General features: G+C 43.0%; 1 protein-coding gene across 1 annotated transcript; it reads right to left on the bottom strand.

The window, feature by feature from the left end:
- Positions 1-965: 965 nt before the first annotated feature.
- On the bottom strand, positions 966-8,799 carry LOC136512379 (probable GPI-anchored adhesin-like protein PGA55). Its single transcript, XM_066506344.1, has 8 exons — positions 8,349-8,799; positions 7,567-8,259; positions 4,736-6,957; positions 4,390-4,659; positions 4,226-4,306; positions 1,705-1,816; positions 1,555-1,621; positions 966-1,465 (listed from the first exon to the last, which is right to left on the bottom strand). Exons 1-8 carry the CDS (start codon positions 8,419-8,421, stop codon positions 1,360-1,362), a joined length of 3,624 nt encoding a protein of 1,207 aa, XP_066362441.1. The 5' UTR covers positions 8,422-8,799; the 3' UTR covers positions 966-1,359.
- Between the last annotated feature and the right edge of the window lie 4,450 nt (positions 8,800-13,249).

Below are 13,249 nucleotides of genomic sequence, written 5' to 3'. Positions count from 1 at the left end.
TTGTGTTGGGCTGCATAGGAATCATGTAGACCACAATTATTACATTTTGTATTTTAGAATCATGTCAAGTACTTACAAGCATTTCATTGGGTGTCAACCTCCAAGAAAAATCAATAACCCTTAAGAAAATGATAACTTACTTGACGGTTTAGAATAACACCCAAGGAATATTGGTAATTTCGTTGGAGGTGCTTAAAACCTGTCAGGAAACATCCTTATTCCTTGGCGGTTTACTTCAACCGTCAAGAAATATATATTTCCTTGGAGGTCGAAGTCCACAGCCAAGGAAACTATATTTTTCATGACAGGTTTTATTTTGACACTCAAGGAAATTCTCAGCCGTGTAGTGTCAAGGGCAGCTTTCCTTTTGCCTCGTTACGATGACGGCTCAGCTTCCAGTTGGGTGGCCCCCGACAGGTGATCGGTCACCGCGGGCTCGTGGGGACCTAGATCCTGACACCTCTTCCACCGTGTGCTGCGTGGTCAGTGACATGATCATGCTTCTTAGGGTTTGATTGGCTCGGCTGACCACAAGATAGCCTCCGTCGCAGTGATCGATTTGCGCCATGTTCGCTGTTTATAAGCCGTATTTTTTCAGCCAACAAATAATATTTTTCTCTCACACCAAATCAACCAATAGTACTTTCAGCCATGGCTTATCAGCGAAGCGAACAGGACACTAACGAGGAAGGGGTGCGACATTTGGTTTGGGAGATTTGGGGACAACCACATCCCAAAAATCGGAGGAAGCCTTCATCCGCTGGAGACATTCAGCCTGTTCGCTTGTTGGTTTTAGCCAACCCAAACCAGCCAGCCAACAGTGTTTTACTCTCACAACAAATCAGCACCACCTAGCTCAAACCAGCCTAGAAACCAACCAGCGAACAGGCCGATTGTCTCCTGTCGCATGGGACGAAGCTTCGCCATGAGCTCCTGCGCGGCGGCACGGAGCTCTTGTGAGATCTCCAGTACGGAGCTTCGGCGCGAATTCCAGCAAGTGCTAGGCCAGTGGGGGAGGAGACAGGTGGTGGTGGATGCTAGGGTGGCGGGGGCGGCCGCACCCGCACCCGCGGCATCCGGCGCAACCCGGTGGGCATGGCTACAACACATCATATGAACACCTACATACAATACAAAATTTACAGACGAGGAAAACAAAAGACTAGGCCCGCATTACGCAATCAGCACAGGGCGGACGCATTTGCGGCGATACATTTACGCTGGCCTAGAGATGGAGAGGCCAGGGGACGAGCAGGAATAGTATAGCATGTCTTACATATATACAGTGGTCCTGAGCTGCTGAGGCTCGGGAAACAGGAGCACAATTTAGTTGAAAATTTCTGCACCGACCCTGTTCCCCTAGGTACGGGGGCGCTTGGGTACAGGGACAAACCGGTCTTGCACGGTGTCCTTCAACCACCGTGATGAGCGGGTCTGTTTGACTCGGTCCATGAAAAGGCGGTGCCTGCTCAAATATCAACAGAGATTATGGAGGAAAAAACTAATGCAAAGAATGCATGATTCAATGGATGAAATTAGCTTAGGTTCACTCACCTCTCATACTCCAGTTTCTGAATGACTATACCGTTTAGTAGAAACTCCACGCTAAAAACACTAGCACCTATTGGGTACTCATGTACATTAGCCGACTGCCCAGATCCTGAGGAGAAAATAGTATGCAAAGTATGGTGTAGTATATCTGACCTTTCTCGAGTAGTGGTGCACAAGTTTCATAGTCTTCTTCACATGAGATAACCAGTAGGTCAGGAGGTACCTCCTTTTCCTTCATTATGGATCGTCCTACCCTCTCTAGTGGCTGCAAAACCAAAAAGAAAGGTTAGGCATGTTGTGCCAAACAGTGACCATTGAGACAAAATCCCATTTAATTTGTCACTTCGAATACAATCTTGAACTCACATCCCAACTTAGTTCAAACTTCACACGCATGGATGGAAGATTGCATAAATTTGACCCTTTACAGAGTACTTAACATGGATGTAATTATTTTGCGTCTGTTTGGCGAAGGCATTAGTCAACATTTGAACCAAATCAAGTACCCTGATGGCCTGATAGATAACCTTTTTCCATATTGTCCACTTAATGTATCACAAAGGAAGACAGTTAAACAGTACAACATAAAAAAACATAAGAGAAGGAAAAAAGAAAACCAACCGGAAAAAAAAAAATCAGTGCTGCATATTTGTATACAAAAAAACATAAGCTGTAATTTTTTTTTAAAGAAAGATGTATTTAGACATTCCACATATATTCAGTGAAAGTAAAACTTTAGAGCCATTAGTTGGTTGATGTGTTACACAAAACCCAAAGTTCAGTTTCATTATTCAAGTATTCGGCAACACATCACCGATTGCATCAGAATGCCAACTAATACAGCGAGGGATATGACTTCCATATTTTGATTAAAGAAAAATGGTTTTTCAAAGTACCGAGGGAAACTGCAAGCAATATACAAATGACAAGTGTAACAGCAATTGCCTGCTTGATACTAAAATATATTGGAAAGTTTCCTACTTTATTGGTTTATTCACATCTTTTGCAAGGGTTAACGAATATTGGGTACCAAAATTGTATTCTAAGCAGCAGGCTGGGCATTCATAAGGAACTACTCCCTCCGTTTCAAATTGTAAGTCGTTCTGACTTTTCTAGTTGTATAGCTTTTACTATGTATCTAGACATAATGCATATTCAGGTACATAGCTATGTACCTAAAAAAGCCAAAAATGGCTTACAATATGGAGCGGGGGGAGTAGTTGCTAATATAAACCATGAAGCATGTTGAAAATGCTAAAGAACTTCATGAGATCAGTATGCCTACCTAAAAGATTTTCAACTCTAGAGCAACAACAACAACGACGACAAAGCCTTTAAGTCCCAAACAAGTTGGGGTAGGCTAGAGTTGAAACCCAACAGAAACAATCAAGGTTCAGGCACGTGAATAGCTGTCTTCCAAGCACTCCTATCTAAGGCTAAGTCTTTGGGTATATTCCATCCTTTCAAGTCTCCTTTTATTGCCTCTACCCAAGTCAACTTCGGTCTTCCTCTGCCTCTCTTCACGTTACTATCCTGACTTAGGATTCCACTACGCACCGGTGCATCTAGAGGTCTCCGTTGCACATGTCCAAACCATCTCAACCGGTGTTGGACAAGCTTTTCTTCAATTGGCGCTACCCCTAATCTCTCACGTATATCATCGTTCCGAACTTGATCCCTTCTTGTATGCCCGCAAATCCAACGCAACATACGCATTTCCGCGACACTTAGCTGTTGAATATGTCGTCTTTTCGTAGGCCAACATTCTGCACCATACAACATAGCAGGTCTAATCGCCGTCCTATAAAACTTACCTTTTAGCTTCTGTGGTACCCTTTTGTCACATAGGACACCAGACGCTTGCCGCCACTTCATCCACCCTGCTTTGATTCTATGGCTAACATCTTCATCAATATCCCCGTCCCTCTGTAGCATTGATCCTAAATATCGAAAGGTATCCATCCTAGGCACTACTTGACCTTCCAAACTAACATCTTCCTCCTCCCGAGTAGTAGTGCCGAAGTCACATCTCATATACTCAGTTTTAGTTCTACTAAGTCTAAAACCTTTGGACTCCAAAGTCTCCCGCCATAACTCCAGTTTCTGATTCACTCCTGTCCGGCTTTCATCAACTAGCACTACATCGTCCGCGAAAAGCATACACCAAGGGATGTCCCCTTGTATGTCCCTTGTGACCTCATCCATCACTAAAGCAAACAAATAAGGGCTCAAAGCTGACCCTTGATGTAGTCCTATCCTACATCTAGAGCAGTAAGAACAAACATACAAATGCTATTATCACATACAAGAAAAAAAAACTAATGTTTGCCTGTATAAAATGATTCAGCAACCGTTTAACTTGAGAACCAGTTTACTCGACTTTTGGTGTACTAGGTTGTCCTAGTTTATTTGTTTCAAAACAGTCTTGTTGATACAAATTGCAATGATGGCGATAGAAAAAGATTCCACAGCAAATCTTGTTTTTCTAATAAGAGTATTTATTATATTTTTGTGAATAACCTATATCATTTTGTCATATTAACCAGTAGGGAGCCCCTTACTGTTTCCTACAAAACAATTGTTATATAACTAATCCAGTCATTGTTAACATGTAATTCAAATTTCTAATACAAACAAAAGCTTAAAGTATGTTGGAAAATAAAATAAGGCTGACCTGCCCCGATGATGCTTTAACCAAGCTAGTCACCACTGCTTGACTTGGTTTCACATTTGATGTTACAAAGACTCTTTTTCCCTGTATAAATAAATGATTTTTTCAGTAAAAAAAATGAATCGAGGACAGGCGTAGATGAAATAGGATTAAAAATTTCACAGTACCAGCAGAAGAGGATGTTTGCAAGCTGAGGTCAGTGATATAGGCATGCTGAAACCTATCTCCTTTTCCTTTTTTTCATCCCTCAGAATATACTTCCTCTTATCAATAAAACAGCCTGCTTGTCCACAATTTTCAAGCCACATTGATGTAACTACTGGCTTGCCAAGAGTTATTGCTTCTAGCATATTCTTTGTGCGGCAAAATCTATCTGCAACAAAGTGTGTTGCATCGGCCATCGAAAATGCTTCACAAACTCCTAAGCGCGCCAAGATCTACAACATAGGTCATGAATATACCTCATTCAAAGTGATGATTACTAACAAGAATATATATAGAAATATAGTTTACCTTCTTTTGACGTTTGATAACATCGTCATCCAAATGATGGCTGATTAAAATACTGACACTGGCCATATCCTTCCTTCTTCTGGAATCTTTTCTCTGCTGATTTGATAGCACATTTTCAGGATCTAGCTTCAGTAATTCTCTCGCAATAGAAGCTTTCGACAAGCTTCTACTTGAGCCTTTTGACGGATTCACAGGACTAAAAGTAGGTGACAATTCATTAACAACTTTTGAAGGTGTTTTCATGGCACTATTCGGAACTTGAGGATTGTTTTTTGGTGATTTGCTTGTATCCTCAACATGGGAGGATTCCTTCAGTCTCTGTGCAGAGCTAATGACATCAGAAGAAGTTTTCCTGTCATCTCTTACAGAAGAATTAAGTACAGGAGAAGCAGCTAATGACTTTTCTATAATGTTGGACATCATAGAAACTGATCTTCCATGGGAAGGTTCCCTCATTGCATACTTTAGCAGGTCAGAAACACTTCTTATGAAAATCCGCCTTTTCTTGCATGGTCTTGCCACTTCTGACGGTATTTCATGATTTGCAGCAGCTGCAGCGGTTGACTGTATCATTTTTGTAGGTGTTCTTCGCCGTTTGGGGTGCGATGGGGAATCTCTGCATGTAACATCAGTTGTTGGTTCAACTCTGTGTGCTTCAAGGTTTTGAACATTATTTACACTGGTCCGTTGTGCGCTTCCATCCCTAGATTGCTGAAGATCTTGATCATTATTTGTACAAGTCTGCTCTGTGCTTTCTTTTTCAAAATAACTCAAACCAGATTTGGTTGCAATGTGGTTATTTTGCACTTGCCCAATAGTGGAGCTGTCACCTGTCAATTTCTTGCCTCTCCTCAAGTGTTTATTAGATAACTCGATAAATGCAGAAGGGTCATTCCTACCACAATGCCTAGTTCGGTGAGCAACAGGTGTCCCATGGTACTTATTTTCATCGATAAATTTCTTTGAAACTTTGCTCTTCTCTGGTACAGACTTTGTTTGCTTATGTTTCACTTTTACTATAGGCTCAGAACTTTCTTGCGTCTTCGATCCTCTTAGTCTTTCTTTCTGAGGCTTGGTACTGAAGTCAGTTACTTTTCTTCTTTTAGAACGTGTTGCGACACCTTTCTGGATGTTGCTAGTTCTCTGAGGAGAACCATTCTTCAAATGACTTTTAGTTATTCTGGACATCTCAGCTCTCATATCTCTATTGAACAGAGGTTGACCTTCAGCAGATAAATTTTTAGCAGGTGAACATTGTACCAGGGCCTCCATAGCTTCAGCAGCCATTTGAGTATCTGGACCAACATCATTCAAAGCTACATCAGCCTTTTCCTGTTCTTCCAATGATTTGGCATTTGATAGATCATCTAAGTCCTTCAAAAGGTTTTTCTTAGTCCTGTTTCCAGAAGCCCGCTTACTCTTTACATCACTTCTGAATAGTCTTGAATCTGATAAAGGAATAGTTTCAAACCTCCCAGGTAGTTTGGTATTTCTTTTGTTCATGGCTTCCCCCATCTTATTTTCTTCCTGTGATTTTTTTGTGGAAGATTTCTTTGCTCTGGTAGAATGACTCTTTGGTTTTCCTCTACCAATTGGTTTCGGCAACAAGATGTCTTTGTTTTTACTGAAAAAGTCACCTCCTCCATCATCTTCACGGCTATCCACAAATTCAAATATTTCTGCCTTCATATTGGAACTTCTACCAAGGTCAACCTTCTCAGCCAACATTAAAGTCCCCCTCTTACTTGAAACACGTGGCTTTTCTTTTTCCAATTTATTTGGGGTGTTTTCTTGAGATGATAATCCACCGTTGATTGAAATCAACCTGTCCACAACATCAAAAGCATTTGCTTGTGACAGATCACCAGGCTCCTGTGATCCAACATAGCTTAATCCAGCAAGACATCTGCTGTTGTTTTCACCATCCTCAGCTGCTGTGTCAGCAAAAAGCTTTTTTGCTGTTGAGCACTTATCTCTGCTTTTACCTCCACCTTTATCATGGTTCTGTACATAACCATGGGAGTCGTTATCAACCCCACCAAAGGAGGTGCTACACGAAGTAGATTCATCTACAATTTTCGGCAGGGGATGTATTGCATTGGATGAGGCCTTTTGTTTCCCTTGCTTCATACAGTTCACAGACATAGTGTCCCGAGGTTCAGAAATTCCACATGTCCGTACTGATGCAACACGAACAGAAGGTAATTTCATCTGAAGGTGACCTAGATGTTGCACATATGTTGGCATTAGAGAGAAAAAATTAAGTTTCACTAAAAAGCCAGATTAAATTAAATCTAATAAACTAAGAATTTTTAGAAATAAGGGTAGTATATATAAAAGAAAAATCAAGTGCAATTCTTCATTATGTTCAAACCAGAGATACAGAACACTTTTACTAATTGATTGACAATGTCATTCCCCTTTACTTGCCTTCGAGTAAGAATCAAAGCATTGATAACTAAAATTTCCCCCAAAGATGAATATGTAAAGCTACATCACCTCTTTACCAGGGAAAACAAAAATGAAATAAAATCTCAACAAAAGCACCATTACCTTCCAAAAAAAAGAGACTACACATTGTGATTGTCTGAGAAAATATATTTCTGTTATCGGACAAAATTCTAAAAGACAAGTTTTAATTTTAAAATAAGAAACAGAACAAGTGGTCTCTGGACTACTTTGATACCTTTAGGCCTCTCTCGACTGAAAACTGATAAAACTACAGGGCACTTCTGTAAGCATTTTATATTGTAAATTTTATAGAATGATACTAATGAATTGCTACGTGACAAAGATAGCAATAATAGCAGATTCAGTAACTGGTAACTAACCTGAACCTGTGTCACCCTCCTCATCTGTCGATGCATCAGAATCCACCAAATTATTGTTATCATCATGCTTCTTAATCCCTCCATTTAACCCCTCGATACTTCCTTCCATTTCCAAATTCGCATCCCTTTTGTTCATTCCTGACTTCACACCCCTCTCATCCCCTGATAAGCTCTCATTGTCACTTAGGACAACAGTGCCATCGCTCAACCCATCGTCACCTATGTCTTCATCAGAGTCTTCAACCAACTGGGTCTTCCCCCACTCACCAAGATCATGTTCATCATCGCCATTTAATCCATCGTTGTCATCATCATCATCATCCTCAGATTCCTCAACCAACTGGGTCTCAACCATGTCTCCAACAACGGTGTTCACTACATCCACCTCACATTCTTCATCCAACTGGGTCTTAGTACAATTACCGGCATTATCCTCAGCGCCACCACCGACATCACCCCCTTTCCCATCTTCCACCTCCTGCTGCGTCTTCACTTGGTCACCGTCATCACCACCATCCTCATCGCCACTCTCCACCAACTGTGTCTCCGTCCAATCGCCAGCCACACCCTCCTCCTTCTCCACCACCTCGTCTACTAACTGGGTCTCGGCATCATCCAGAGGCTGTGTTTCGTCGTACAGGGCCCAATCATCCGCCTCGCGCTGTGTCCCATCCCCATCACTCGATGGAGAACCTGATGACCGCAGTGTACATCCACCCAAAAAAAATTAGCACCTTTACATTACACCTATCGCCCACAGCCAATAAACAATGCGCACTCACCTAACGGAGGTGTCCCGCCGTCCAGGACTTGGGTATCCCCGCCACCGCCGTCATTGCTGGCCTCGCCGCGCATCGCAACACGGGCAGGACCGGGCTTAGTGTGGCGGATGGCCGGATGGGGATTCGACCGAACCCCCACAGATACTCGAAGGAAGAGGGCTTAGTGTGGGCGATAGGTCCACAGATGGGGGTTGACCGCAATGTATGGTGGTTCGATTGGGTCGTTCTTGGAACGAAACCGACTCCTAGGGCAACCCGCCCCGAAACAGTAGAGGACGGGGAAGGGGACGACGAGGAGGAGGGCGACGCCTCTCGCCGAGAGGGGCGGGGGGGCACGGCCGGGAAAATCTCTGATCTGTTGTGCGCGAGTTCGCCGGCGGCGATGCGGCGCGCGTGGCGAGTCGTGGCGGCGGGAAAAGAGGGGAGCGGGGGGAGCGCGCGCGGGCGCAGAAACGGGCAGGGAAAAGCCAAAACCCTTGGATTCCAGATTTTGTCTCTTTCTGTTGGAACGGCTCGATTCTACCGTAGATAAAAAAAAACAGAAATGTTATAAAACACACGTGTGTTTTAACACACACAAAAAAACACATGGATTTTTTCTCTTTCCAATCAGTGTCCTGCCACGCCATCCTGTCGACGCCACGCCACTGTAGCCTCGGGCGGATAACAGGTGAGCGCCTCGGGCCCGGTGCAAGGCGTCGCACAGTGCAGTGACTCGGCAGCAGTTCCGATGTGTACCTGGCGTGCAGTGACTCGAAACGGATCTGGCTCCAGGTATCTCCTCCTCTGCTGTGATTTGTCCTTTTTATAGAAAAAAAATGTTTCTTGTGATCTATGGATCTGTGATCTTGTGATTTGTGATTGTCTAGAGGTAGAAGAAGGCTAGAGGTAGAAAAGAGTGTAGACTGTTGGATCTTAATTCTATGGTGCAAAAAAATCATATGTTGAAACTACATAAATACATAGTTGTTAAGTAGACAGACTTAAAAAAAGTTAGTTGGGTGGTTTTCTCTGGACTGTTCCTGCTTCCTCGAGATGCTGAGACTCATGTGTATAAACTTACTACTCTTAAATGGTTATTTTAAACACTTTTATGTATTTCCCCTATTTTGAATTCCTAGAATTACATTAGCTTGCTAGGATTTCTCATTGCTAGTGGCTAGAGTTAGGCACCGCCAACTTCATGAACTTTTTTTTAGAATGAGTTGGTGTTAGATGAAACATGTTTCTATGTTTATATAAGGGAAAAAAGAAAACATAATCTCCAACCCTTGCCTCCACGCGATCTTCCACAATCGTACCCCCCACCTCTGAAGCTTGCATAACCCCCGACTGAACCTGTCTGCACCTGCGGGCCCGCGCTTACATCATTGGCATCGCATGATTAAACATCAGCACGCGCACTTCCCTCCATTTTCGATGCCGACAGGGGGCTGCTAGGGGGTGTAAAGTTTCGTTTCGGTCGTGTCAGACGACATGCAGGGGGGCAATGGCTGCCAACGGAATCTATAATAATTCGATACTAGGTCAACTGTACCATCGGACTTGTAAGAACATGTAAAATGTACCACACGAGGTTGTACCAGCTGTGTGCAGTCCTCCGGCACGGGTTAAGTGTCCTGCATAGATCTTCCCCTCTCTCCCAAAGAAGAGATGTTCGCTTCATAGCCTTCTCTTCCGAGATAAACCCTACAAAGGATCCTAATCGTGCTAGCCTTTCATGGACTCTTCTTGGATTTCCTTTCAGCTGCGCCCAGCACCTCTCTAGTTTCTCTACGAGATGGAGATGGCTCATTCTCTAGTTTTCCTACGAGATATAAGTCAGTTTCTATCGTACTTTGAAGTTCAGGAAGGAGTTATTAATTAAGACGAAGAAGAACTGGGTGGGGATATGCCTTTCCCATAACAATAGAAAGAATCCAAGCCAATATACACTACACTATCACTATAGAGTTTTCGCCTACCTATGAAAAGTGAGATGAGAGCTTTGTGCTAATAATTGATTATAAAGGTGTACCTATCGACCCCAGGTAATTAATGCCCTATCCTTCTACTTGAAAAACGTTACGTTAGACTTGACCAACTGTTAATACCAATCCGGCAGCAATAACTACTACTAATGCATATTCATATCCCACTAGTAGACTTAGCAGACTGTGACCTAGCCAGTCTATTTGTTGACAACAGACCAGTACTATCCATCAATGCCACAAAGACCATAGACGACCTCTATTTCGTGGAAGAACTCCTTCTCATATGATGCAGGGCAATAAGACCAACTGCCCGCCCTACCTAGTGAGAAGAAAGCTTATAAATATAAGCATAAACGAATTCCTAGCCGAGCCCTATACTTACCTGCTTGTACGGTCAATGCCCTAGTAGACATCAACTTGTTCATAAACTCCAGCCTTATCTACGCTGCTTTACCCGACCCAGGTGACCTACTTTCTCAGATGAGAGATTCGGCGGAGTAGTAGGAAGTCCCTGTGGTGGAGAACTAGAAGACAAAACGAATATAGCGGACCAAGCAATGAATGACCTAGCCTAGGTAGTCCTATGTTTGACCAATGCTGCCTTGTATGTCTTGATCCAAGATTTCTCAGCAAAAAAAGAAATGGGATTATTGATCAATTCACCATCCTCTTCATCTGAGTGTGCTTCCACTTTATCGTTTGTGGCATGTGCATTATGCAACAAGTAGATTCCTGATAAATGAACCTTCTCCACCCCTTTCCTATCCAACGTGGAGCGGCAGAACTACTCAGCTGCAAAGTGGGAAAGCTCCCTCCCTCCTACCTAGGTGTACCTCTTCATTGGAGCAAACCATCCAGCAACTTCTTACATCCATTTAGAATTCCCTTCATTCCTGTCAATTCTTGACCATCTGATAGTTCGTAACAGCTGGGGAGAACAGTTCATTCATTGGTTAGCCTTCCATTCAGGTCGCTTAGTTAGGTATTTGAATCAGCTGGAACGATGTCTCGGAACTCTTCAAGGAGAGGTTTCAGCTCTGCGGGGACTTCGAGGTCTCCGTTTTGAGGTCTCTTTTACCAATAAGGCAAAGACTACCCGAAACTATTCTAAGGCTTCGTGAAGTTAGGTCTTTTTAAGGAAAAGGCTATTCTCCGCAAGAACTGATTTGGATGTGGTTTATAGACTGGCATGAACAAGGCTTTCGGTGTATTTAATAGGTTTTGTAGGGCTTATATTATTGGATTCGCAAGAGAATAGGCATAGCGGGGAGGGAAAGGAGGTAGATTCGATAAAAGTATTGATTGAACGAGCTAGTATCAAATCTTTGTTCAAAAGAAGTTCACTGACAGCAACCGATCTTCGCAGACGACATCGAAGAGAGAAAGATCAGTGCCATTGACAAGTGACAGAAGTAAGGAAGGATGGCAATCCGGTAATGCAGCTCCGTCTGAGTCTGATTCTTCGGAGTTCGGAGGTTGAGGTGGCAATAGTTCCTGACCTTTAGGGAGGGTCAGCCCGGCAGGGTCAGATAGGAGCTACTCTCTTTCTGCCTCTTCTGTTTAGTACTTCACTGGTAAGGAGGAAAGAGCAGCTTCAGTAGTTCACAGAGGGACCAGCTTCAGGGAAGACTTAATGGAACTCCAACAATCTAGTTGTCAGGCTGGTATAACTTACACATACCAGACTACCGAGATAGAAAGCAGATCTGGGTGGGGCCGTTGGATAATAGAGCAGCATTTGCTTTGATTCCCCTTGAAAATAAAGTGAAATGGAGACCCAATTTCTCTCTAGAGACGGTTTTGCTTTCCAGAGCCCTGGTTTGGATTCGTCTTCCCGGTCTTCCTTTTGAATAGTGGGAGCTTTCTTTGTCCTCTCCGGGTGGTAAGCCAATGGCTCTTGGATGCGGTTTCCTTTCCGGCTGTAGAAGGGTGGGAGTAGTTTATAGGGCTTGCATCAGTATAAATTATGGAAATTGGTCAATCAGGGCAAAATTGAGTCCAAATTAGTCTTCCAGTGTCCCTTCAGTGCCTTTGACGCAGGTTCCAAAACCAAAGCATACGAAGAAATAGCAGATTTCTGTTCTTATGAGCCGGGGCACCCAACTTCTCCCGAACAGGCACAAGCTGAGTTAACAATGGAGATCTACTATGAATAGATCTATTCCTACTTGAGAAATTCTACTAAAATAAAGTCACCGCCCCGCCCAAGGTCTGAAACATGCTTTGTACTCAACCCCATGATACACACCGCTCCGTGGGGGCCGAACCCACAAAGATGGATCTTTCATTCCTTCTATTCCAACATATCAAGTATGCTGCTTAGCTCATAAGGAATTTATAGACTCAAGTCGGAGATAGCATCAAGCGCTTGCTACTGCTTAGGAGAGCTCCTTTTTTCTACCGTTAAGAGAAGGCAAGCCCTAGTCCCAAGTGAAAAAAGCATATTCATCTGGTTAGTCTTCCTCTACTTTACTTTTCTTAGTAGGGTCATCTAAAGGCTCTTCATATCATGAACTTGTAAAAATCAAACTTCTACAACAAGAAGAATACATCAGCAAAGACCAGTTGTTGTTTTATTTCTTTATGTCCCACAAAGACTTTCAGATTGTCGATTAATAAGATCTACCTCTTTCTCGCAGCAGAGTATTCGAATGGAACCGCTTTTTCGGCTAGTATTTTTTATTATCACAACACTTCTTCTTAGACTGGACTACTTATCATTGCAAGGCCGCTAGGTTTGACTTCTGAAACTTTTTATTCGGCTAGGAACTTTCACTGCTGATGAGACTGCTTTTAGCGTAAATAAAGGCACGCTGTGAAAGCTCGTGTGAACTAGGTTTGCAGGCCTTTTGCATTCTCAAGAGACTTCTGCCTTGAACTGTTTTTTGCTATTAACTACTTATTGCTGTTATCCACTACTGTATTTGA

Source organism: Miscanthus floridulus, chromosome 16 (assembly GCF_019320115.1).
Source record: "Miscanthus floridulus cultivar M001 chromosome 16, ASM1932011v1, whole genome shotgun sequence".
NCBI classification, from domain to species: Eukaryota; Viridiplantae; Streptophyta; class Magnoliopsida; order Poales; family Poaceae; genus Miscanthus; species Miscanthus floridulus.
The sequence above is the reverse complement of the archived record's forward strand: the minus strand, read 5'-3'. Positions and strand labels throughout refer to the sequence as shown.

Coding starts and splice junctions, on each gene's coding strand:
- LOC136512379 (XM_066506344.1), bottom strand. CDS start 8,421: ATGCGCGGCGAGGCCAGCAATGACGGCGGTGGCGGGGATACCCAAGTC. Junction 6,958..7,566: donor GGAGGGTGACACAGGTTCAG/GTTAGTTACCAG, acceptor TGCAACATCTAG/GTCACCTTCAGATGAAATTA. Junction 1,466..1,554: donor CAGAAACTGGAGTATGAGAG/GTGAGTGAACCT, acceptor ATATTTGAGCAG/GCACCGCCTTTTCATGGACC.